Source organism: Nannospalax galili, unplaced genomic scaffold (assembly GCF_000622305.1).
Source record: "Nannospalax galili isolate Female #2095 unplaced genomic scaffold, S.galili_v1.0 scaffold363, whole genome shotgun sequence".
NCBI lineage: Eukaryota > Metazoa > Chordata > Mammalia > Rodentia > Spalacidae > Nannospalax > Nannospalax galili.
Window position 1 is genome coordinate 4,395,226 of NW_008351176.1, and position 23,221 is coordinate 4,418,446.

Consider the following 23,221-nt stretch of genomic DNA (forward strand, 5'->3'; position numbering starts at 1 on the left):
TTTCCCTCTGAGCCTGGACCTCAAGGATTCAACTAGGCTAGGCTAGCTACTGAGTGAACTCCAGGCACCTGCCTGTTTCTGCCTCCCCAGTACTGGGATTCCAGGTGTGTTCCACTATATCTGGCTTTTCACTTGGGTTCTGGGGATCCAAATGCAGGTCCTCATGCTGCAAGCACTTTACAGACTGGGCAATCTTCCCAGCCCTAAAGTCCCCTTATTTTTTTAACAATCTATGACAAAGGATTCCAATGATTCTGCACACTAGTGGCCAAATTTTAACACTTTTTAAAGGTCACCAAACAAGGAAACAGGGAGACAGGCAAAAATGAACTGGTCTAGGAGGGATCTGGAGAGAGAGAGAGAGAGAGAGAGAGAGAGAGAGAGAGAGACAGAGACAGAGACAGAGACAGAGACAGACAGACATGTGAATCCTACCAGTCAAGCCAGCCTAGCACTTGACATTCCTGGACTGCACAAACAATGCAAGATGATCAGGTCCAGTGATGATAGGAGAGGCGGGAAGACCCGCAGGAAATGAGTAGCTCACCATGACGATGTTGGCTAGATGGGCAGAGACCAGAGCATACACTCCTCCAGAAGAGCCCACAACAGGTGCAGTCATGTCAGCCACAGACACAGCCAAGGAGCCTGGCACAGAAAGAGAAAGAACCATCAAGACTCTGGACTCACTATCCAGCCCAGCCCCAGCCCTTGGATTCTGCCACTGGATGGAATGACTCCACAGCCAGAGGCTCTATTTCTTCCCCTTTTGATGCCTCATTGCCTTGGAGCCGCCTCTGGGCTTTCCAGATCTGTGTATAGCAGAAAGAACCCCTTGATTTAACTTTCTTGTTTTACTGATGGAAAACCAAGATTCAAAGAAGGAAAGTCTGACTGGCCCCAGGTGGGACCAGTATTCCAAACCAGGTCATCTGCCTCACCAGCAAAAACAGCAGCAGCACTTTGCCAGAAAGGGCTGCCACCAGTAGCAGAGGGTAACCAACACTGGGCAGGCATTCCACACATCTCTCTCTTCCATCCTCAAGGCTCTTTTCCACCCTTAAGGCAGGTGCCAATAGCCCTACTGCAAACATGAGGAGAGGCTCTCATTACACAGTTTCCTGTGGAAAGTGCTAGAACCAGTATTTTAGTTCTGTTCTTCCTGAAACGAAACCCTTCCTCCTTTATTTTTATCCCCTTCCCCAGGGATTGAACCTAGGGTCTTGTATAAGCTAGGGAAGCACGCTATCATAGAGCTGCATCCCTAGCCTGAAACTGGTATAGATAGAAGTCCATGCTCTTAGCCTCGAAGGCAGCCATTTTCCACAATGCTTCAAAGGTGGCCTCTACTTCCTCCTACTACTCTGCTTGCTCAGCTGAGCATGCTCAGCATTACCTCCCACTTCCTTCTAGCCAAACTAAACCACAAAGGCTCACAGATCTCCCAGGTGGGGCTTCTCAGGAGGGAGAATGTCCTTGAAAAGTCCCTAGGAAGAGTGATGATGTCACACTCTCTGGGGGGCTGGGAGGGAGCGCTACTGCTCTGCTCTTGGTCAGTGGGATGTCAAACTGGTCCTGGGAGGGAAGCTGGGCAGAGAGGAGATGGGAAATTTATTGTTCTGATCTCATTTAAGTGTGATCAATGCTTTGGTTTCCAGGGAAGGACACAGGAGACTAAAAATAACTAGGAGGTAGAGCCCAGGGCACAGAGGGTGAGTGGCAGCTGGCCTGGGTGAGCAAGCAGAAACCACCACTGGAAAATGCCTACAGGCTCAGGAGCCAATTAGCTACTGGAGAGAGGAAGGACAGGACGAGAGCCGGATTCTGCAGGTTCCGAAAAGGTGGGAGGCTCACTCCTTGGGCCTCGGAACCAGGACTTCTTACCACCTAGGTCTAGAAATGGAGAGGTTCCCACAGGAGGATCACTGGCCACCTGCCTCTTGGTACTCTCTTTCCAGGTCCCCACGACCAACTCTTTCTATCAAGGGTGGTATAATGTCTCAGGAAAAATCAAACAAACCCCAAGCTATCATAAACTCAAGACTTCCAAGTCCTTCTCCCTTCCCAGGGCAACTATAAATCTATCCCCTTCAAATCTTTGCTCCGGCTTTAGTTTGGTGTTGACCCACTGTCAGAAACTTGCCCTTCTCTTTTCCCTTTTCTTTTCTTTTTATTGGCCTACCCATGGAGTCAGCCATGAAAGTCCAAAAAGAAAATTCCCAGGATGGGAAACAAACAGGCAGCAGGATCTGTATGACAAAAAGCTTCCCACACTCTCCTGGCTGCTGTCTGTAAAGGCTGCATTGCAGGGCTGCAGAGGGCTAGCTGCCCAAGCCGCTCATTAATTACTGTTTGCAGCAAGGAAGCCCCAGCTTCTCTGGGCTGGCCTCTTTCCTCCTGCAGGTTCATGTAAAAACAAGAGCCAGAGTGCATCAGGGCAGCCTCCCAGGAGAGGAAGGTCCTACTGGGGACAGGCCTGCAGAGCACTGACCTTTCCCTTACCTGCCCTGTGCTTAGTCTTGATCCCAGGGCCAGGGGTCAGTCAGGGATCCTGGCAGGAGTTGTACGACCTTGGGCATTTATTTGCCTGTATGAAATGAACAAGTCTAAGGCTTTCCACATTCTGAGCAGCGAAACACCTTTCTCAAAGGAAACCTTTTTGGGAATCCTCTAACCTACTGAGTGGAGTACATGGAGCGCCTCTGACAGAGTGGGGAGTGGCCTGGGGAGCAAAGCTGTCTGTCCAGGGAAGGGAACCCTAGTATTCCTCCCAGATCAAGAACTTGATGACTGGAGGTTTGACTGAAGATCTAGGAGCTGAGGCTCAGATCTTAAGAGAAATTTATTATTTTTATTTTATGTGTATGAGTATGTATTGCCTGCAAGTGTGTAAGTGCACTTATATCATGCAGTGCCCAGGGGATCCCCTGGAACTGGAGTTACAGACGGTTTTTAGCTGCCATGTGGGTGCTGGGAATGGAACTCGGGTCCTCTGCAAGAGTAGCCAGTGCCATTACCTGCTGAACTATCTCTCCAATCCTGTTTTATACTTTTTTTTTTTTTTAATTTGGAGACAGGGTCTTGTTATATAGCTCAGGCTGGTCTGGAACTTTGTAGAACACCTTGGCCTTGAATTTGCTGAGATCCTCCTGTTTCTGCCTCCTGAGTGCTGGGATTACAGGTGTGCACCACTGCCTGGTTTTATAATCTTGAAGGCAGAAAGCTGAACTCACCTGCCCAGACTTTGCTAAGGTTCCTGCTGGGGCCTGGAGGGACTGGCCAGGACCAAACAACACAGAGTATATGCACAGAAATAGAGTAGTAGAGACTGGAGAGATAGCTTAGGGGTTAAGAGCACTGGCTACTCATGCAGAAGACCTGGGTTCAAATCCCAATACCCACGTGGTGGCTAACAACCATTCATAATTCCAGTTCCAGGGGATCCAACACCCTCTTCTGTCCTCTGAGGGTATTGCATGACATGGGTGCACTTAAACACACATGCAGGCCTAACACTCATACACATAAAATAAAAAATAGAGGAGTAGGGGCTGGAGAGATGGCTCAACAGTTAAGAACACTGGTTGTTCTTGAGAAGACCCAGGTTCGAATCCCAGCACCCACATGGCAGCTAACAACTGTCTGTAACTCCAGTCCCAGGGGATCTGACGGGCTCTGCTGTCCTCCATGGGCATTGCACAACACAGGTGCACTTACCTACATGCAGACAATACACTCATACACATAAAATAAAAATAAATAAAACATTTTTAAAAAATAGAGGAGTAAAGGACATCAGAGAAGGATGTGGGTCAGACAGGATTCCTTCATAATCTGCTATGAAACTGAAGGATGACAGGTCTACAAGGTCGGATGAATAACAGCAGGCTGGAGTGCCACACCTCACCCCTGCACAGTGCAGACCAAAGGGGCTGGCTCCCAAAACATACATGCAAATGAATTGCTGACCTTGTCATTAGAAGGCACAGCTGTGGTCGTTTTAGCCTGAGAAGCCTGAAGGCAGGCATTCTCCAACATCTCCCTTTGCCATCAGGAAAAACTCAAAAATTAGCAGAACATCTACCTTTAAGCAATGTAACTTTATTTATTCATGCATTCTCTCATCTACTCTACAAATATTTATTACCTAACAGGTGCTAGCTCTGAGGATGCACACGTGGCTTCTATAAACTCTGTAATAAAATGTTGCTGATACACTTAAGTGCTGTTTGTTTGTTTGTATGTTCTTTCTTCTTTCTTTCTTTCCTTCTTTTTTTTTTGAGACAGGGTCTCCCTGTAGCCCCAGCTGGCCTAAAACTTGCTATGTACACTAGACTGGCCTTGAACTTAGAGAGATTTGCCTGCCTCTGCCTCCCAAAGTTTGTTTGCATTTCAGACAGTGTCACATGTAGCTCAGGCTGGCCTCAAATCACTGTATAGCTGAGGATGACCTTGAACTCATAGTCTTCCCACCTCTGCCTCCTAAGTGTTGGGACTGCAGGTATGTGCCCATAGAGCTTGGTAAGATACAGGTTTTTTGTTTGTTTCTTGTAGCTGTTTTTTGAGACAAGGTCTCCATGCAGCAGCCCCAGCTGTCCTGGAACTCACTATGTAGACCAGGCTGGCCTTGAACTCACAGAGATCTGCCTGCCTCTGCCTCCCAAGTGCTGGGACTACAGGCGTGCGCCACCACGCCCGGCAGCTTCTGCTTTTTTTGTTTTGTCTTGTTGCTATTGTTTTGAGACAGAGTTGTACCATGTAGCCCAAGCTAGCCTTGAACTTCTGATCCACCTGTCTGTCTCCTGAGTGCTGGGATTACAGCCATGTGCTACCACACCTCAACGTTGGGTCCCGTATCTACACCAGGCAGAGAGGAGTAGCCACTGCCATATGGGGTGGTGCTAAGGATTAAATACACAGTACATGTTGGGCATCAATAACTACTAGCTCTCTGGTCAAGATCTAGCTGTCTGTAAGGGCTTTCTTCTGCGGATGCAGAGAGGTAAGAGGTAGCATGAGCATATCAATCCATTCAGTCCTGGAGGTCAGTGACACGACTGTGTCCTCTGGTTTCAATCAGTGGGTCAGGCACAGCAGGGCATGCCCTTGGCTCCATATTGCAGCCCCATATCCTCACATCTTAGTGATGAGCCCTGCTTCTGTCTGCATCTTCCCACTCCTCACTGACCTCACTGGGGAGGGATGCCTGCACTGTCTTCACACTGTCTTCTGGGTGAGGGCTGAGTCATTTTGAATCTTCTGTCTTCCAGGTTATTGGCACCCCCCGTCTAATTGACTACTAGCTGCAAGTGTTACGAGTGCTTTCCCTGTTCCTTGTCATTTAACATCTGGGACTCTGAGAATCTAGGTATGGAAAATGCAGCTATAAATCCCCAAGCATCAGGACTAGAGGGTGTGTGGGTGGCTGAGCAAGTCTGGAGCATGGAGGTGCTCATTAAACCTTTGTTAAGGATACAGGAGGTGCTGGATTCTAGAAAAGTCCCACAAGGGGGTGCTGTCCAAAGTGCAAGATGCCTCCCACACACAGAAGTGCCTGAAGCAGTGCTGGGAGTTTCCCAGGCTAAGGATTCACAAACTAGCAGGTCAGCCCCCTGGGGTAGGGTGGGACCCTTCCCTGTTCTGAAGCCACCTCTGTCAATGCCAAGGGTCCCTGTCTGCCTGTTTGCAAGGCTAAGACTGTCCCACTCTCCTGATGACAACTTTAATACCATTCAGAAAGGATTAAGATCTTACACACATACACACACAGAGCTCCCTTGGGCCCAACTGTCAAGCTGAAGAGCTGAGGCTGCAAGCCTTCACTAGGCAGCAATAAAATTGGAGGCATCATGGGGAAAGATCCCTATGCTCACAAGTTGGGCTGGGCTGAGGTAACCTTTCCTGTAGAAATCCACCCTGTTTCCCAGTTCACTTGCGCCATCTTCCTTTATAGGCACATAGACTTCTCCCAGGGTTGCCCACTATCTTCTAAGCCAGACTGTCATGTCCTCAGAGGGTCCATGGGCAGAGTAAAGAGTTCTTTATAGGTTCAGATGTGCCCTGGCCAGGAACTGCCTGTCTCCACTCATGCCATGGATGCCCTTGGTGTCTCTCTGCACCCGAATGCAGGCGTTTGTCATCCTATGTGCTGCCTTCCAACAACCCAGCAGGCAGAGTGCATTAGCTCTCTCTTCAAGCTTGATGGGACCAAGAGAGATTCAGGAATTTCTCCAAGCTCACACAGCTACAATGTGGAATTGTGGCAACTGGAACTCTGTCTGTCTGTTCCAAATCCTGTGCTCTGCCCCCTCATCATCCCATGCCTCCCTCTCTGGGTGGCTGTCCCTTCCAGCCTCCAGGAAGGTTAGAAGACTTGCCTGGAGGAAAACACTGGAGATAAGAAGCCATGTGTGCCCTGGAATTGAGCTTGCCACACCCATGGGGTATCCACTGACCTGCCCTTAGGAGGTTTACCACGGGGCCCACTTGCCTACCTGCCACAACACCAGCCACGTAGACAAGTCCGATGCGAGTAGCTCCATGCACCATCTCCAAGGGCACCCCCACCAGCAGTTGCAGCACCACATTGAGTCCCAGGTGTTCTATCCTGTGACAGACAACATTCATTCATTGACTTGACAAACGCTATGTGACAAGATGTTAAGGAGCCAGGAGGGCACAGGCCCTGCGTTTGCCTTTGAGCAGCTCATGGGGCTGGAGAGAGGAGACCATGTGACAGACCATCCTAGAAAAAGGATTTCTTCCAGCTGTGCTGGGAATGAACATATGGGGCCTGGGTGGTGACTGGTCGTCTGCTTCAGCAGCCAGGACACCTACTAGTGGTGATCAGAATCTAGCTGCTCCAGGGAATTAACATATAAGAAGCCAAGGCTTAGAGAGTGGCAGCAACGGGCTTAAAGTCATAGCCCAAGTGTCTGACGAGCCTCAGCCACTCCATTTACCAGCTCTGGGCTCACTCTGGTTTTCCGCTGTACCTGAGTGAGCTAGTGATACTGAGAACAAAGATGGTCTTAAAACTTCTCAAAGCACTGGAGACTTCATGTAACTTAGTAATTCAACATTTCCCCTTAAAGTCTCACAGGGGAAGGTTCTCCTTCCTGTGTGAGAACGGGCCTGTTCAAACCTTTCAAGGCTGGAAGAGGGAACCCCAGGCTGTCTTCCCCTTCGTATACAACTAGCTCTGGAAACCAGCTCTGTTGCTCAATGTGTGGGCTGTCTAGCCAAATCTGTGGGGTAGCAGGAAGGATCCTAGCATTATTATTATGCATTAATGTGGACTTGCGAGTTTACACAGTGCTTTAACATCCATTATTCCACTTAAACGGAGCCTATAGCACATGCACGGCTCTCTGTGGGTAGGTTAAGTTTTAGATTAACAAATATAAGGCATATAAATTTAAAAAAACATATACAAGGCATGAAAGTATGGGGAGAGAGGAAAGGGTTTAAACAGAGGGGGATGAAGAGAGGGCGAGGGGCTCTAGAGATGGCTCATCAATTAAGAGTGATTACTTCTGCAGATGACCCAGGTTCCATTCCCAGCACCCAAATCAGGTGGCTCACAACTACCTGTAACTCCAGTTCCAGGGAATCTGATGCCCTCTATGGCACCTGCATGTATGTTGTGCACATAAACTCATACAGGCACACACACACACACACACATACATATAAACTAAATAAACCTTAAAAAAAAAAAGAACATTCTAAACTGGACATGGTGGCACAGGCCTTTAATCCCAGCACTTGGGAGGCAGAAGCAGGTGGATCTCTGTGAGTTCAAGGTCAGCCTGGTCTACGTAGTGAGTTCCAGGCCAGCTGGGGCTACAGGGAGACCCTGTTTCAAAAAAGACCTAAAACAAAAAACAAAAACAAAACTCAATTCCAGAGTCTAAGGGCACAGCTCAGAGACAGAGCACTTTCCTAGCATTCTAGAGGCCTTGGGTTCAATCCTCAACACTACAAAAAATTAACTAATAAATATTCACATTTACATATGTGTATAACATGGGGCTGGAGAGATGGCTCGGCGGTTAAGAGCACTGACTGCTCTCGCAGAGGACCTGGGTGCAATTCCCAGCACCCACATGGCGGCTAGAACCATCCTTAACTCCAGTTCCAGGGGAATCCGAAGCCTTCTTCTGACCTCTGCGGCATTGCGTGACACAGGTGCACTCACATTCATGCAGGCAATACACTCATACACATAAATAAATAAAATATTTTTTAAAAAGTATGTGTATAACATGTGTCATCTATTTCAACCCAGGTGATATGGACCACTTACTTACTTCTCTGTAGGGACTCACAGCAATGGTAAGACATACTCACCCTGCATGCATGAAGATGTATGTCAGGTAGCGCCAAGCCTGAGCTCGAAGCTGGGGGTGGTAAACCAAAGAGTTTTTCAGGTACCGAGGATGGGTCACCTGAAGCACAAACTGATCCAACGACACCCCATTGTATAGGAAAAAGGCAACCTGGATGGAGCAAAGTAGAGGGGTCAGTTGCTAGTTCCAAGACTGCCCAGGGTAGCCCTCATGCTAACAAGCACTGGGGACTCAGGAAGCTGCCATCTACCCTCCCAGAGAATGAAAGGTACCTACAGCTGGCTCTCACTTAGTAGAAATATTCCTTACCCCATTTCTGTCTGATCCTCTTGGGTTACAGGGTCATATGATCTTATTGCCTATGTTTTCTTGGTGGGATTGGAGGATTTTAAATCTTAATTCTACTAAAAGTCAGTCTTTTTGTTGTTATTCTGTTTTGGTTGTTTTGAGACAGGGTCTCCCTGTAGCCCCAGATGAACTTATTACGTAGACCAGGCTGGCTTCACTTTTACAGAGATTCACCTGCCTCTGCTTCCATGCTCAGCTCATGCTCTCATTTTTATAATAGGCTGATTTCAAAATAAAGCAAAAAAATTGTGGTAGATTAGTCATAAAATTTAGCATTTAAAATGTTTTCACACTTATTTATTTTAGTGTGTACATGCCATGACATATGTGTGGAGGTCCAAAGACAACTTTCAGGAATTGGTTCTCTCCTTCCACCATGTGGATTCTGAGGGCTGAATGCAGGTCATCAGGCTTGGCAGCAAGTGCCTTTCTTTATCTGCTGAGCCATCTTGCTGGCCAAAATTGAGCATCTCAACCAGTTTTCAGCACAGTTTGATGACATTAAGTACATTCACACCATGCTGTGGCCACCACTGACCATCCTGAGAATTCCTTCATCTTATTAATGATGAACACCACTCATGGACACTCACTCCTCAGTGTCCCTCCATCCCCACTCGCCCTTCTCCTTCCTGCCTTCATACAAGGCCCACTCCAAAGCCCCAGTGGCTGGGATCACACAGGATCCCATTTTACTGCATTTGTTCTTAAGGTTGACCTGGTTATGCCATGTGTCAGTTTCAGTTTCTTTTTATGACACGAGGTCTTGCAAGGTAGCCCAGGTTAGCCTAGAATTCACTATGCAGCCCAGGCTAGCCTCTAAGCCATGATCCTCCTGCCTCAGTATCCCTAGTGCTTGGCTCACAGGCCTGAATCACCATTCCCAGCAGAATCTCCTTCCTTTTAAACGCTGAATAATATTCCATTGTATATATCCATCACACTTTGCTGATTCAGTCACCTGCTAGTGCACATGCAGATGGCTGCTATCTTGTGGCTGTAATAAACATGGTGGTATGAACACGTATAAGTTCCTCTTCTACTTCCTACTTTTTACTCTGAGATGGAACTGTTAGATGATAGTCTTAAGCTTCACTTTTTGGACACATACTAAACTGTTTCCTTTAGTGGCTGTACCATCTTCAGTTCCTACTAACAGCACACAAAGGTTCTAGTTTCCCCTCTTCTCCACCTATGCTCCATGTTATTTGATTTTCATATGACTAAAGCATATTCATTTAGGTTCCAAAACAGTTATTTATTTTGATGATGTATTCTGGAACTCTGTAAAAACGCATCACTCATGCCCCTGTGTTAACCATTTAAGGATGTTTCAGGTATCAGGTTGGACCACAACAGTGATGTCTCTTGAAATCCAGGAGGGTGGGTTTTTCCCACCACATAAAATGGCCCCCAATTCCTTAAGACTTGGGTCTATTTCAGCTGGCCATGATGGTGCACAGCTTTAATCTCAGTACTCGGAGGCAGAGGCAGGCAGAAATTGAGGTCAGCCTGGTCTACCTAGCGAGATCCAGGTCAGCTGAGGTTACAGGGAGACCGTTTCAAAAAGACCAAAAAAAAAAGATGGGTCTATTTCAACATTTTTTTGTGGGGGAGGGTCTTTTTGAGACAGGGTCTCACTATGGAGTCCTGGCTGGCCTGGAATTCTCTATGTAGACCAGGCTGGCCTTGATCTCACAGAGATTTGTCTGCTTTTGCCTCCTGAGTGCTGCAATAAAGGGACACACCACCATGTCTGACTTGACATTTTCTTTTGCTTTTTTTCCTATCGCTACTAGGCTGCTAGCTGCTAACTTCTTACTGCTTGCCAGCACTGGACCTCGTACAGTAGCTCCATGTTCCTTCTACTTTCTGTTTTCTACCTGTTAGGGAATCAGAGAACTGGGTCACTAGAACTCTATGTAAAACAAAAGCCTACATCTTTGAGATAGTTAAATCAGCTGCTGAGTATTTTCCAGTTCCTTCTAGACTCATGGTTTTGTAAATCTGAACCAATCTGGACACAAACACTGGCTCTTCTGGAGCTACATGGATAAATTATTTGAATTATCTGGTCCTCAGTTTCCATATCTAAAAATGGGCACCAATAACTACACTTCCAGTGTGGCCATGAGGCTTAAAAGTGACAAAGTAGCTGAGTATGGCAGTCCACATGTATAATCCCCATACTCCTGAAATAGAGCCAAAAGGATTATGAATTTGAGGGCAGCCTGGGCTACAGAGTGAGACTCTTTCTTAAAAGAACAACAAAATGGGCCACTAAGATGGTAAAGGTAAAGGCCTTGCCACCAAGCCTGACAACCTGAGTTCAATCCTGGAATCCACCTGGTAGAAGAAGAAAATAGATTCCACAAGTTGTCCTCTGATCTTCACATGCAAGCCCCAGCATGTGTGCCCCACTCCAAATAAACAAATGCAATTTAAAACACCTTTAAAAATATAGTATCAAAACAGTAACAGCAACAATAATAATGATAATAATGAAACAATACAAAGAGGCCCAGCACACTCTCAGGGAAGGAAGTCATAATTAGTGTCAGATTGGATTTTCAGGACTAAGCCTGATCATAGTTTAGGCTATTGAAGACTGTATGCCCTGTGTTCTCCAAGAAGCTGCTGGGGAGAGGCAAGAAATGGGCCAGCGGTAGTGTGTTTGTCTAGCAGGTGTGAAACCTAGGTTCAGTTCCCAGCACTACACATACAGACACAGAGACACACACATTCAGAGCTGCTTTGTCCACCTAAAGCTATGCAGGTGTCCTGGCATCAAAGATAGTCATTATCAAATAGAAGTTAATAAACAAGCCAGGCGTGGTGGCGCACACCTGGAGTCCCAGCACTTGGGAGGCAGAGGCAGGTGGATCTCTGTGAGTTTAAGACCAGCCTGGTCTACATAGTGAGTTCCAGGACAGCTGGGGCTACAGGGAGACCCTGTCTCAAAAAGACAAAAAAAGAAGTTAATAAACAGACCCACAGAGTAAGCACTTGAAGACACTCTAAGAATATATTTCTCAGAAACACTGCAACTTCACTATGTACTTGGAGGAAGTCATAACAACAAACAGAATATCTCTGGACTGCACATGAGAGAGGTTTTTTTTGTTTTTGCTTTTGGTTTTTTTTGTGCTTGCTTTTTGAGACAGGGATCTCATTCTGTAGCCCAGGCTGGGCTTGAACTCACTGATGATTCTCTTCCTTTAGCCTCCTGTGTCTTGGGATTACAGGCATGAGTTACCAGCCCAGCTAAACCAGGTATTTCTTTTTTTAAAAAATATTTTATTATTTTTTATTTTATGTGTATGCATGTATTGCCTGCATGTAGGTAAGTGCACCCATGTTGTGCAATGCCCGTGGAGGCCCAAAGAGGCTGTTGGATCCCCTGGAACTGGAGTTATGGACAGTTGTTAGCTGCCATATGGGTGCTGGGATTCGAACCTAGGTCTTCTGCAAGAACAGTCAGTGTTCTTAACTGCTGAGCCATCTTTCCAGCCCCTAAACCAGGTATTTCTGATTTAGCAAGAAAGGCCTCCATGAAGCTGAGCAGCCCTGCCAGACGATGAAGCAGAAGCATCGCTAGACCTTCTGCAATTGGGCTTTGGAGGAGAAATGGTGGAAGACTGGAAAATGCCAGAGGGAAGTCACGTCTCTATGGGAGCCAGGGGTGGAGTGAGCTACTGGGGTACTGGGATTAAACTGAGACCCAAGTTCTCACACAGGGGCAGGACACAGAGAGTAGTGCCTTGGGAGTCCCTCATCTGAGCTTTTTGCATAAGTACAACTGATTACCTAAAGAGAGAATGTTCTTTAAAAATTGTGAGCCCACATTTTCTTGTTCACAAACACTCCCTCCCAGAGGTAGGTGTGTGCTGCTTCTGGGCTCGGAAAGCACTCTAGCCACTCTCTCCCTCTAAACGCAGGTGACAGCACAGGAAAGGCCTGGTGACTCCTACATTCTAGATTGGAAATGACTAGTACTCCTGGCCCACTTGGGGAGGAACTAAAATAAACTGACTTTACTGTGTTTGTCTGGCTAAATTCCCAAATCCATGAGCTCATCACATTGTTTGTGTTGCTGTTTTGAAGGGTGTAGCAATATGGGGACTTTGCAGCAGCAAAAATTGCCTGAAGAGGCCGGGTGTGGTGGCACACACCTTTAATCCCAGCTCTTGGGAGGCAGAGGCAGGAGGATCTCTGTGAGTTCAAGGCCAGCCTGGTCTCCATAGTGAGTTCCAGGACAGCTGGGGCTACAGGGAGACCCTGTCTTAAAAAGACCAAAAAAGAAAAAAAAATTGCCTGAAAAAACGCTGCCTGGGAGTGGTGGCTCACTGCTGGCACTCAGGTTAGGCAACTGTCGTCGCCCAGACATAGTAAGGTTCAGCCAGCTTTGACTACAGAGTGAGACCTTGTCTCGAAAACTAAAAGGCAAAACATGGGGATAGAGTGATGGCTCAGCAATTAAGAAAGAACACTTGGTGCTCTTTCAGGAGACTGGAGTTCGGTTCTGTTATAGTTAGTGTCAGCTGTCAACTTGACACAACTCTAGAGTCACCTGGGAAGAGGAAGCCTCAATTGAAGGATTTTCCAAATCAGATAGGCTAGTGGTCATGTCTGTGAGGCATTTTCTTAGCTGCTAATAGATATAGGAGGGTCCAGCCCATTGTGGGCAGTGCTAGCCCCTGGGCAGGTGATCCTGGGTTGTATAAGCTAGCAAGAGCCAGGGGAAGCAAACCAGTGAGCAGTGTTCCTCTGTGGTCTCTGCTTTGAGCTCCTGCCTTGAGTTTCTGCCCTGATTTCCCTTGATGGACTGTAACCTGTAAGATGAAATAAGCCCCTTCTTCCTTTAACTTCATTTTGGTTAGTGTTTTATTACAGCAACAGAAACCAATCGAGGTCAGGTTCCCAGCACCCATGTAGGGCAACCACTTGAAACTCCAGCTCCAGGGGACCCAATGTCCTCTCTGGCCTCAGCAGGCACCCACACACATGTGCATGAACACATACAAATACACATACATATAAATAAAATAAATCTTTTTTTTCTGTCTTTTTGAGACAGGGTCTCCCAGTAGCCCCGGCTGGCCTGGAACTCACTATGTAGACCAGGCTGGCCTTGAACTCAGCCATATACCTGCCTCTGTCTCCCAAGTACTGGGATTAAAGGCATGTGCCACCACACCTGGCATAAATCTTTAAAAAACCCAAGGGGCTGGTGAGATGGTGCAGCAGTTAAGATCACTGGCTGCTCTTGCAGAGGAACTGGGTTCGAATCCCAGCACCCATATGGTTGCTAACCATTGTCCTAACTCCAGTTCCAGGGGAATTTGACTCTTCTGACTTCTACAGGCATTACATGACACGAGTGCACTTACATGCAGGCAATATACTCATGCATATAAAATAAAAAACTATAAAATATCAAAAACCCCCAAAATTTCAGACTGCCTTTGCAGCCCAGAGTTATTAACACTTGATTATAATAATAACACTTGTACTCACTAGCATGACACTGACTTGCAGGGCAACTGTTTTTTGCTCCTTAACCTTCACTCTTGTGGGAGAAGCCTGTCCTCCTCCCCTCACAACCTTAGACCCTCTCACCATACCATCCACCAGGTCTAGAAAGTCCCTGCCCACACTGGTCCTTGCCTCCAGGAGTGTAACTGTGATCATGAACCAGGGCGGGGGACAGCAGGTGTAGCTGTCGTAGTACCACTTGCGATCAATCTCTCGGGGCAGAGTCTCATAGGCCACATGGCGGATGAGCCGCTGGGAGAGGCTCAGCCCCTTCTCCTCCAGTAGGGCCTTGCTGCTCAGCCTGCGGTTACCCTGCAGGATGGCCTGGCGGAAGCTGTTGGAACGCTTGTTGCTCATCTGCACAGAAAATGGAGTGGGGAGAAGGTCAGAACTAGGGCCTCAGGGGAGCACGGTACACACATCTCAGCCAGCATGTTCTATAGAGAAGACCCAACCCCACTTTTCCGTTCTTCTATGAGAGCTTATGAAAAGAACTCCCTTCACGCACAATCTGGTAGGACTGTCACAAACCCTGTGAACCCCCAACAAGATCCTACTGTCAAATTGCCCTTCTCCCTGAAAAGTCCTTGAGGGTGCATACTCCCTAGGTATGCCCAGCACACAGGCCTCACACACATACCTGGCTGAGGTGGAATGGGCTCAGCAGGAGGAGCTCGGGAGAAGCAGAGTGTACACATTCACCATTCAGCTGGGTCCCAGATGGGTCCAGAGCCAGGCCCAGCAGAGCTGTAACTATTGTCTCAAGCACTACAGAGCTTACAGGTAGGCAAGTGGATACACCCCCAAAAGGGGGACATCACAGCCACCTGGTGTGTGGCATTATTCCCACATCATGAAGATACGGGCTGAAGCTTTGAGAGTGAGCAGGTCATTTTCCCAAGGGCTCAATGTAAATTGGTCAGGATTCAAATCCAGATCTGCCTGACTGAAGCCCACTCTGAGCTTTTCTGATACTTAAAGGAAACTTGGTGAGCAAAGTCAGACTACACTTCAGTCCCTCACAGCCAGGCATCCTCTCCTTATATAGCACATAATCTGCACCTGACAGCCCTGTCCACTTGGCTGTATTTAGTGTGGTCTGTGTTATGAGACCTGGGAAAAGTACTGTAGGGGCTCTGCATAGGTTAATTTGTTCTGCCTGGGCTAGTGTGGGAAAGGCCTCAGAAATCATGCAGGGAGGTTTCCTGGCACAAGTACATTAAGAGGCAACAGAAAGTTTCAAGTATAGTCTTTTATCATATCTGATCCTTTCAAAAACCCTGAATGAACCCTTGGGTTTTCCCTTTGGGAAGAGAGGCCCAGAGTGAGTGGCAAAGGCAGAATAAGGGCTAAGGCCCTGAGCCCTCTGCCCTGGTGGGACTCTTTGTCAATCAGGCCTCCAGGGCAGCCCTCTTTACCTAGAGACAGCTGTGACTGACTACTCCACTGGGACTCCGAATGGAGAAATGTGGCAATATCATGTTACTTCAGAGATCACACAGAGGCTCCACTGGTGCTGGTCAGGAGAGAAATAACCTCTGACACCCAGCACAACCTTGCTTGGGAGGCATCTAGTGCATGCAGACTGGTCTGGGCACAAGCTTGTGAGGGCTCAGGCCTGTGGCCTGCTTCTTGGTGGCACTGTTGGGCTCCAAGTCACAGGACTCACCTCTACTGCTATGCTGGATAGCTTTAGTGTCAACTTGACACACCTGGGTTGAGGGAGTCTCAATTGGGGGATTTCCTCTATTGGACTGGCCTGTGGCCATGTCTGAGAAGCATCTTCTTGGTGAGTGACGTGGGAGGGCCCAGCTCACTGTGGGTGGTGCCACCCTGGGCAGGTGGGCCTATGTAGCATAAGAAAGCAGGCTGAGTGGGGGCCAGGGAGCAAGCCAGTAAGCAGCATTCCTCCATGGCCTGTGCTCCAGCTCCTGCCTCCAGGTTCCTGCCCCAAGTTCCTACCTTGGACTCCTTGATGAACTGTGACCTGGGAGATGTAAGCTGAATAAACCCTTTCCTCCCCAAGTTGGTATTGGTCAGAGTATTTCATCACAGCAATGAAGAAACAAACTAGGACAATTGCCCAATTTGTGAACCTTCTTCTGAGCTCAGCTTGGGCCCAGGACTCCAGGAGGTCTGCTCCCTGGGTCTACTCTGCAGTGGAAGATTCCTTACCCCTAAATCCTTACAGCAACTCCTTGCAAACCCAAGAAGCTCCCCTGGGCTGTGGCAGCCTGCAGCCAAGAGACCATCACAGGAGCCACTGCCTGAGCACCTATGTGGGATGGGACCACCAGAGCCATGAGCACTGCAGGCTTCCCCTTTGAATTCTAGGAATGCAGGAAGCTTCACACAGTTCTTTTTCCCTCCATGAGTGATATGAAGAGAGGTGGACCACTTCCATCTCATCAATAGGGAAACAAGTAAAGATGTCCAGCCTTGTATTCCTCTTACTACTCTATGCAGCCCTGATGGGGAAAGTGCTGCCTGGCTAATGCTCCTGAAGCCTATTCTAATCCTGGACAGCAGCTGAGAGAACATAGCATCAACCCCAGGAAGGACGATGTCTCCACTAAAGATACCAGACAATGGGCAGGACTCACATCTGCTCTGCTCCTTGGCCCTTTGGATGACCCAGGACACTTGCCAGCAGCTCTGACAGCTCTGACCTCTACATGTTCTGTGCTGTTCCTAGGGAGGTCTGGCTTAATCTAGCTTTCTTCTATTGCCAGAACCTCTGTATTCGCAGCCCTTCATTTTGGTGAAAATGATCCCTCTCCCAGTTCCAGGGATGGTCACTGACTCAATCCAGGTACTGGGAAGAAATCTTAAGCCTTGTGTAGGACCTGCCACAAGAAGGAACCCTGTCTAAATGGGGGGCCTGAGGGTGTAAGGGCTCATGCAGTGCAACTACCTTGCTACCACAATGGGAAGGGCTGGAACTGCTAGGAGCTGCTTTCAGGGTGGCCTGACACTGTAGCAGGCAGAAGCCAGAGAAGAGAAACCAGGCCCTTAGTGGTATCTTCTCACATGCTGAGGTCGGGGCTTTTCAAAGGCTTTTTCTTCAGTCAAGAAACCCCTTTGCCTAAAACTATTTCCTGTGTCTAACTCCCACCTTCCCTGCTCCAAGCAGACCACTTCCAGAGTGCTCACCAGGTTGACAAAATCCTGGTAGCAGATCTGTCCATCCGCATGGCTGTCAGCAAGAGCCAGAAGCACCTCCTTTTTGTGCGGGTCCAGCTTAGAGCTGTGGCTCTCCAGGAGGCTTCGGAACTTGCCTGTGCTGATGTAGCCTGTGCTCCCAGGGTCAAACTGAAGGAGAAGCAGAGAGCAGTGGAGTCAATGGGACACAGTTCTCTAGCACCAATGTGAGGGCCCAGGTCTCTACCCTCACTCACGGGCTCCTGCCCAATCTCTGTCTCCAGGGGCCTACACAGTATCAGGAACATTTCCCAGGCTCCATTCAGAAGCATCCAACTCAACCATCTTGTGGGGAGAAAGCATGTCTCCTCTCCTCTTACTCTTTTGTTATTTTGTTTCTTTGAGACAGGGTCTCACTATATAGCTCAGGCTGCCCTGTGAGGCATGTATCACCACACACAGCTCTGATTTGTTCTTTTTGGAATGGTACTGAGAACTAAATTCATGTATGCTAGACAAGCACTCTACCACCACACTGTATCCCTAGACCTCTCCCCCACTTCCTGACTGTGGAGAGGAAAATAGGAATGCAGTTCAGTAAGTCAAGGGGACAAAGGACTTATCTGGCTTGGGATAGGGAAGGAGCAAGGGGCTAAGTCTAGAGATGACAGTGGGGATACGGAGCTCCCCTGTGTAGGAGGCATGCTGGGCCTGGCCAGGCCTTCTACACCTCCCCATGAATCCTCCCAGAGCCCTACTTACACCCACATATGCTGGCAGGTGCACCAAAGACATATTGTATTGTTTTTATTTGGGGGTGTGTCTGTGAGCAGGCACATGTGCATTTCACACCTATCTCTTTCTCCCCCTGTAGCTCCTCTGTACCCTGGACACTAGCCAGCCTTCCTGCCCATAACATCTTTAGCTACTTCTGCCTCCTCACTAGACTGCAACTCCTCGAAAGCTGGAACCATCTGACCTGGGTGCTCAGAACAGAGCCTGCCTTATGGGCACTCAATCAAGATTTGTTGGATGAATAGATGGGATGTTCAGATGAACAGACAGGTACTATTTTTCCACGAGAGCTTCTTAGGCTATTAGAAAACGCTTTAACCCTCTTTCCACTCTTTCTTCATGGAGGCAACCTACATGTACCCTGTACATGTACCCTGTCAGGCAATGATACCCGTCTCCTGTGGTATAAGAGCACTCCTGCTCCAAAAAGGCTCCCCAAACTCCAGGGTATCCCTACAAAGCTGTGGTGGGTTGCTGAGGTTTTAAAAGGCAATAGGGAGGCTGGGCATGGTGGCACATACTTTTAATCTCAGCACTTGGGAAGTAGAAGCAGGAGGATCTTTGTGAGTTTGAGGCCAGTCTGGTTTACATAGTAAGTTCCAGGCCAGCTGGGGCTACAGAGAGATCCTGTCTCAGACAAAAATAAATAAATAAATAAATAAATAAATAAATAAATAAATAAATGAAGGCAGTAGAGGTCAGGCATGATGGCACGTACCTTTAATCCCAGTACTATGAGTTGAAAGCCAACCTGGTCTACATAGCCAGTTCCAGGCTAGTCAGAGCAACATAGTAAGACTCTGTCTCAAAATAAAATAGTTTTCTTAAAAAGGCATCAGGGAAAGGGCAGGGTGCAAAGCGGCAGAGCACTTGCCTAGCCCATAGGAGACCCTGTGCCTGATCCCTAGCACTGAAAAAAAATTTGACTAAATGACAATGGATGTTGGGAATGATTAGGAAATGGAGGTAGATAGTCAAACCCATATTGCCCCCTTTACAAAGGCAGGGGAGAGCAGGCTGTATGTGCAGTGTGTCTAGACAATCTACAACTGACAGCCAGAAGTCGTGGCCCCACAGACTAATCTCTAAGGGGGCCTATGTTCAGATGCACATCATATCCTCACCCTACATCCCAAATGCCAGGTGTGACACACGACAGTTATTTGGTTTTCATGATCAAGTAGTTCAGGAAACTCAGAAAACTCTTCAAGAATAAAACACCAGGGCTGATGAAATGGCTCAACAGATACACTTGCTGGGCAAGTCTGATGATCTGAGTTCAATCCCTGAAACCGTCACAGTGGAAGGGAGAAAACAGGCTCTTGAAAGTGGTTCTCTAACGTATACATGTGCACTGTGAGAAACACACACACACACAAAATTAGTTTTGTTTTTTTGGTTTTTTTTTTAAAAAAAGAATAAGAACACCTAATATTTGCTGTGCTTTCATGGAGCCAAACACTGTTTTACTCACTTTATTTACAGACTTTCTTGGACCTCCCCCTCCAGAACAGATGAAGCAGAGATCACTATAACCTATCACATTATAACCTTTATCACAGATGAGGACACAGAGGGAGAAAAGCTAGCACAGACAAGGGAAATGGCCTGCCTGCAAGCTGCACACAGGACTCCACATCCAGGAAGCTCAGCCTGGCCTTGAAGCCACTGTTAGCTGCCACTGACCCTCAGTTCCAGGGGCAGCCTTGTTGTTCAGAAGCAAAACTAGAGGACCAAAGAGCAGAGCTCAGCCCCAGACTGGGAGAGGCAGGGGCTCTAGACATTCATGATCCCCTCCTAAAGAGGTTTTTGCAGCACGGGAGAGCCCCCAACAGAGCGGGTTCTAGCCTCCTATTGTTCAGACATGGAAACTGAGAGAAAGAAAAACAGTGGCAATAGCTGATAGGGGCCGCCTTCCTTGGTGTAGGGGTGGGGGGACCTCTTCCATCCCTAAGTACCATGTGGACCAACCCTGATTCCATCACAGGTGTCCACTATCCTGGACTTGCTTGGTCCTTGTGGACGTTAAGGCTAGGTTGTAGGTTCTGTGAAGATGCCTGTTGGGCCTTGCAGGGGTCTGGGGTCCTCTGTACATCACGGAACCTCCCCTGCCTCCACAGGGAAGGAAGCCCAGTGGTTTTATATGTGCTGGGAGCAGAAGCATGGCAGACAATCTCTTCCCAGGGGCCTCCACAGGGCTGCCTGCAGAGGAGGATGAGGAAGGGGGCTAGGATCAGGCACCAAACAAAGAGCCACCTGCTCTCCTCCTCCCCCTCCCCCTCCAGGGCTCCCTGCTGTTGTCCTAGTGACAAGGGCTGCCCTGTGACCCCTCCACGCCCCAATCCCACCCCAAGGTCGTTATGGGCTCTATCTACCCCAGAGAATGTGTTGGAATCAGGCTGAGCTTCAATTCTGTGCCAAAACTCTACCTTTCATGCCAGGGGCAGACAGGTCAGACAATAAGGAGTCACCACTACCCTAACAATGAGGTCTTGGGAGCTGAAGGATGACTGGGGGTTGGGGAGAGGCAGGGACAGGGTCAGCTGTTGAGATTTCAGGATCTCAGACAATGACAGGAAGGACAGTATTGGTAGCAGGCATGGGGCACCAGGTGGGGCAGTGGTCAGAGAGAAGAGAGACAGAGAGAGAGAGAGACAGAGAGAGAGAGAGAGAGAAAGAGAGAGAGAGAGAGAGTAAAAAAAAAAAAGGCAGAAAGATAGAAAGCCTCAGGTGGGCTGGAGGGAAGAGAGCATGCCCAGAGCAGGAAGATCCCAGGACTCAGAAGGAAGCTGAAACTTGTGACCAAGGAAAGCTGTGCCCTTAGAGCAAGATGACAGGGAACAGGGCAAAATCACATTCTTGTCTCTACCCAGCAGGATTGGTATAATTTAGGGTGAAGACCTCAGCCTCAACTGGTCCCTTTGTATAGTGGGTTGACTTCAACCTAGGGCAGCAGCTCACCAGGGGCCAGCCTCATTGCCTCATTCAAATGTGGTCTGTCTCCTTGGTCTGTTATGTTTTAGCCTCCCTCAGGCCTACTGGGAGATGAGGTCACACTAGGAGAATGGCTTCCTGCTTTGGTGGAGGGATTGGACAAGCCCTGTAAATGTAACTTCCTTGTTAAAAATGTGCTGGAGCTACTGAAGCTGCCCTTGAGGTTCCTGCCCTGGATTCACCCACTTAGGCAGCCTGCAGGATGGTATGGCAGTGATATGGGTTGGAGGCAGCCTGGCTAGGGCTGGTCCAGGTCAGTCAGAGCAGCTGGAGGAATGAATGTATCAGTGACTGGGGCAGGGACTCAGCAGGGAGGTAGGAGCAAGAGTAGGGAACAATGCTAGGGGAGGGGTGGGTTGGGGAAGAGGGAGCCACACTCAACTTAAGGGTCAGATGCTAACCACTGAGGAGGAGAGACAATCCTCCCACAATCCTGCCCACCTGCCTCAGTCTTAAAAAAGAGTTTTGAGAGGTTCCAAGGGCACTTTTAATCCCACCGGTGCCAAGCTCACTGACCTTGAATCCCCTAGGTGGCCGCTCTCCCCAGTGTGAGGACACACACACACACACACACACACACACACTTTCTGCCATCTCCCACCCTGTGCCCACTCCTGGACCTAGGCTAGGAAAATGACCCACTAAAGTCTCTGTGTTATTGACATCTGGGGTTTTTTCCCCCTTTTCAGGACAAAGTGGGAAGGAAGAATCTGGAGCACCACCCCAACCCCCAGCTTCTGTCCCACTGTGGATAATTCCTCAATCATAACCACCTCAGTTTCTGTCGGTAAAGTGGTAGAAGGAGCTCTGCCTTCTTGGAGAGATGTAGGGAGGGGCATATCCATCCCTGGGCATAGAAGCAGGGATAGGGCAGAGAAATTCACAGCCCATTAAGCCTTTGGGGGAGGTTGACCTATTCTGAGTCAAAGCGTAAATGGGAAAGGAGGTGGCACTAACACCATTTAGCTGCACAGCAGGTTAGGGACTTAAATCCAGGTCCAAATAGCTGGGAGGGAAGCCAAGTATAGTGGTACAGGCCTGTAATCCCAGCACTTGGAATGGTAGGGGCAAGAGAATCAGGAGTTCAAGGTCATCTTCAGCTATGTATAAAGTTCAAGGCCAGCCTGGGCCACAGAAGACCATGTCTCAAAAAAAAAAAAAAAAAAAAAGCTCAAAAACAAAACAAACAAAATCCCTAAATAGCCATTAAGAACCTCAGTGAAATGGCACTAGAGAATGCTAGAGGCTTTAAGGCCTCCAAGGCCCAGAAGCACTGGGGACTGGATTACTGAGCAGCCCTCCCCCTACTCCCTGGGTTAAGTAGCTCCACATTGAGCCTGTTTATGTACTGGCTTCCTGCCTCCTTCCCAGTTGAACAACATACAATACAATGAACTGACGCATGTGGGGTGTTTGCTAAGCATCAGGTACTAACTTCATTGGGACCTCAGATCACTAGCCTCTCTGTTTGCCCAGGACTATACTGGTTTATACCAATTCTCCAAACACGATTCACTGAGCCCCCTTTACTCTCAAAGTGTCCCAACTTGGCTGGCAAATTATGTGGTCTCCCTGACTCCATTTACACCTCTCAAGAATCAGTGAGGTGCTTACTATTACTAGCACCATTTTATGAGGGTGGGGTTGGAGGGAAACCAAGGCACCAAAAACTGAGCTGTTTAAGTCTGAACAGATGGTAATTAGTTGAGATGAATTCAGACCCAAGCAGAAGAGCTGAGAGCCTGGGCTTCCTCCCAGAACTGGGATACTGTGGCTAAAGAGTTCAAGAGACCCTAGCTAGTCCTCCCATCTGTCCATCCATCTAACACATGTTTTAAGGATTCACTGTGGCCTGGGCATTACCCTTATTATATGCTTGGGGAAACAAGCAGAGACTAAAAAGAGACTAGCTCATGGTCAGAGCCTGGTCTATCTAGAAATAATGTGAGGTTCCTCCACTAGGCTTTCTGGCCCTAGTCTCCCTCCCTCCTCCTCATTCCCCACTCCCTCATTTGCTTTTCTTGGTCCTGTTCAGATGTATGAAATCTAATCCCTGG

The 23,221-nt window shown here is 48.2% G+C and overlaps 1 protein-coding gene across 3 annotated transcripts in view; it reads right to left on the reverse strand.

Moving 5' to 3' along the window:
- Positions 1-23,221, reverse strand: part of Rhbdl3 (rhomboid like 3) — a 55,162-nt gene that overhangs the window by 19,454 nt on the left and 12,487 nt on the right. For 2 of the 3 annotated variants that reach the window (XM_029553593.1, XM_008848178.3), the window contains 5 exons: positions 17,388-17,546; positions 14,367-14,591; positions 8,353-8,501; positions 6,495-6,607; positions 548-648 (listed from right to left, as the gene is read on the reverse strand). In XM_029553593.1, coding sequence (XP_029409453.1) covers positions 548-648; positions 6,495-6,607; positions 8,353-8,501; positions 14,367-14,591; positions 17,388-17,546 — 747 coding nt within the window. The remainder of the gene's footprint in view (positions 1-547; positions 649-6,494; positions 6,608-8,352; positions 8,502-14,366; positions 14,592-17,387; positions 17,547-23,221) is intronic. The other variant, XM_029553594.1, reaches the window with a different exon arrangement.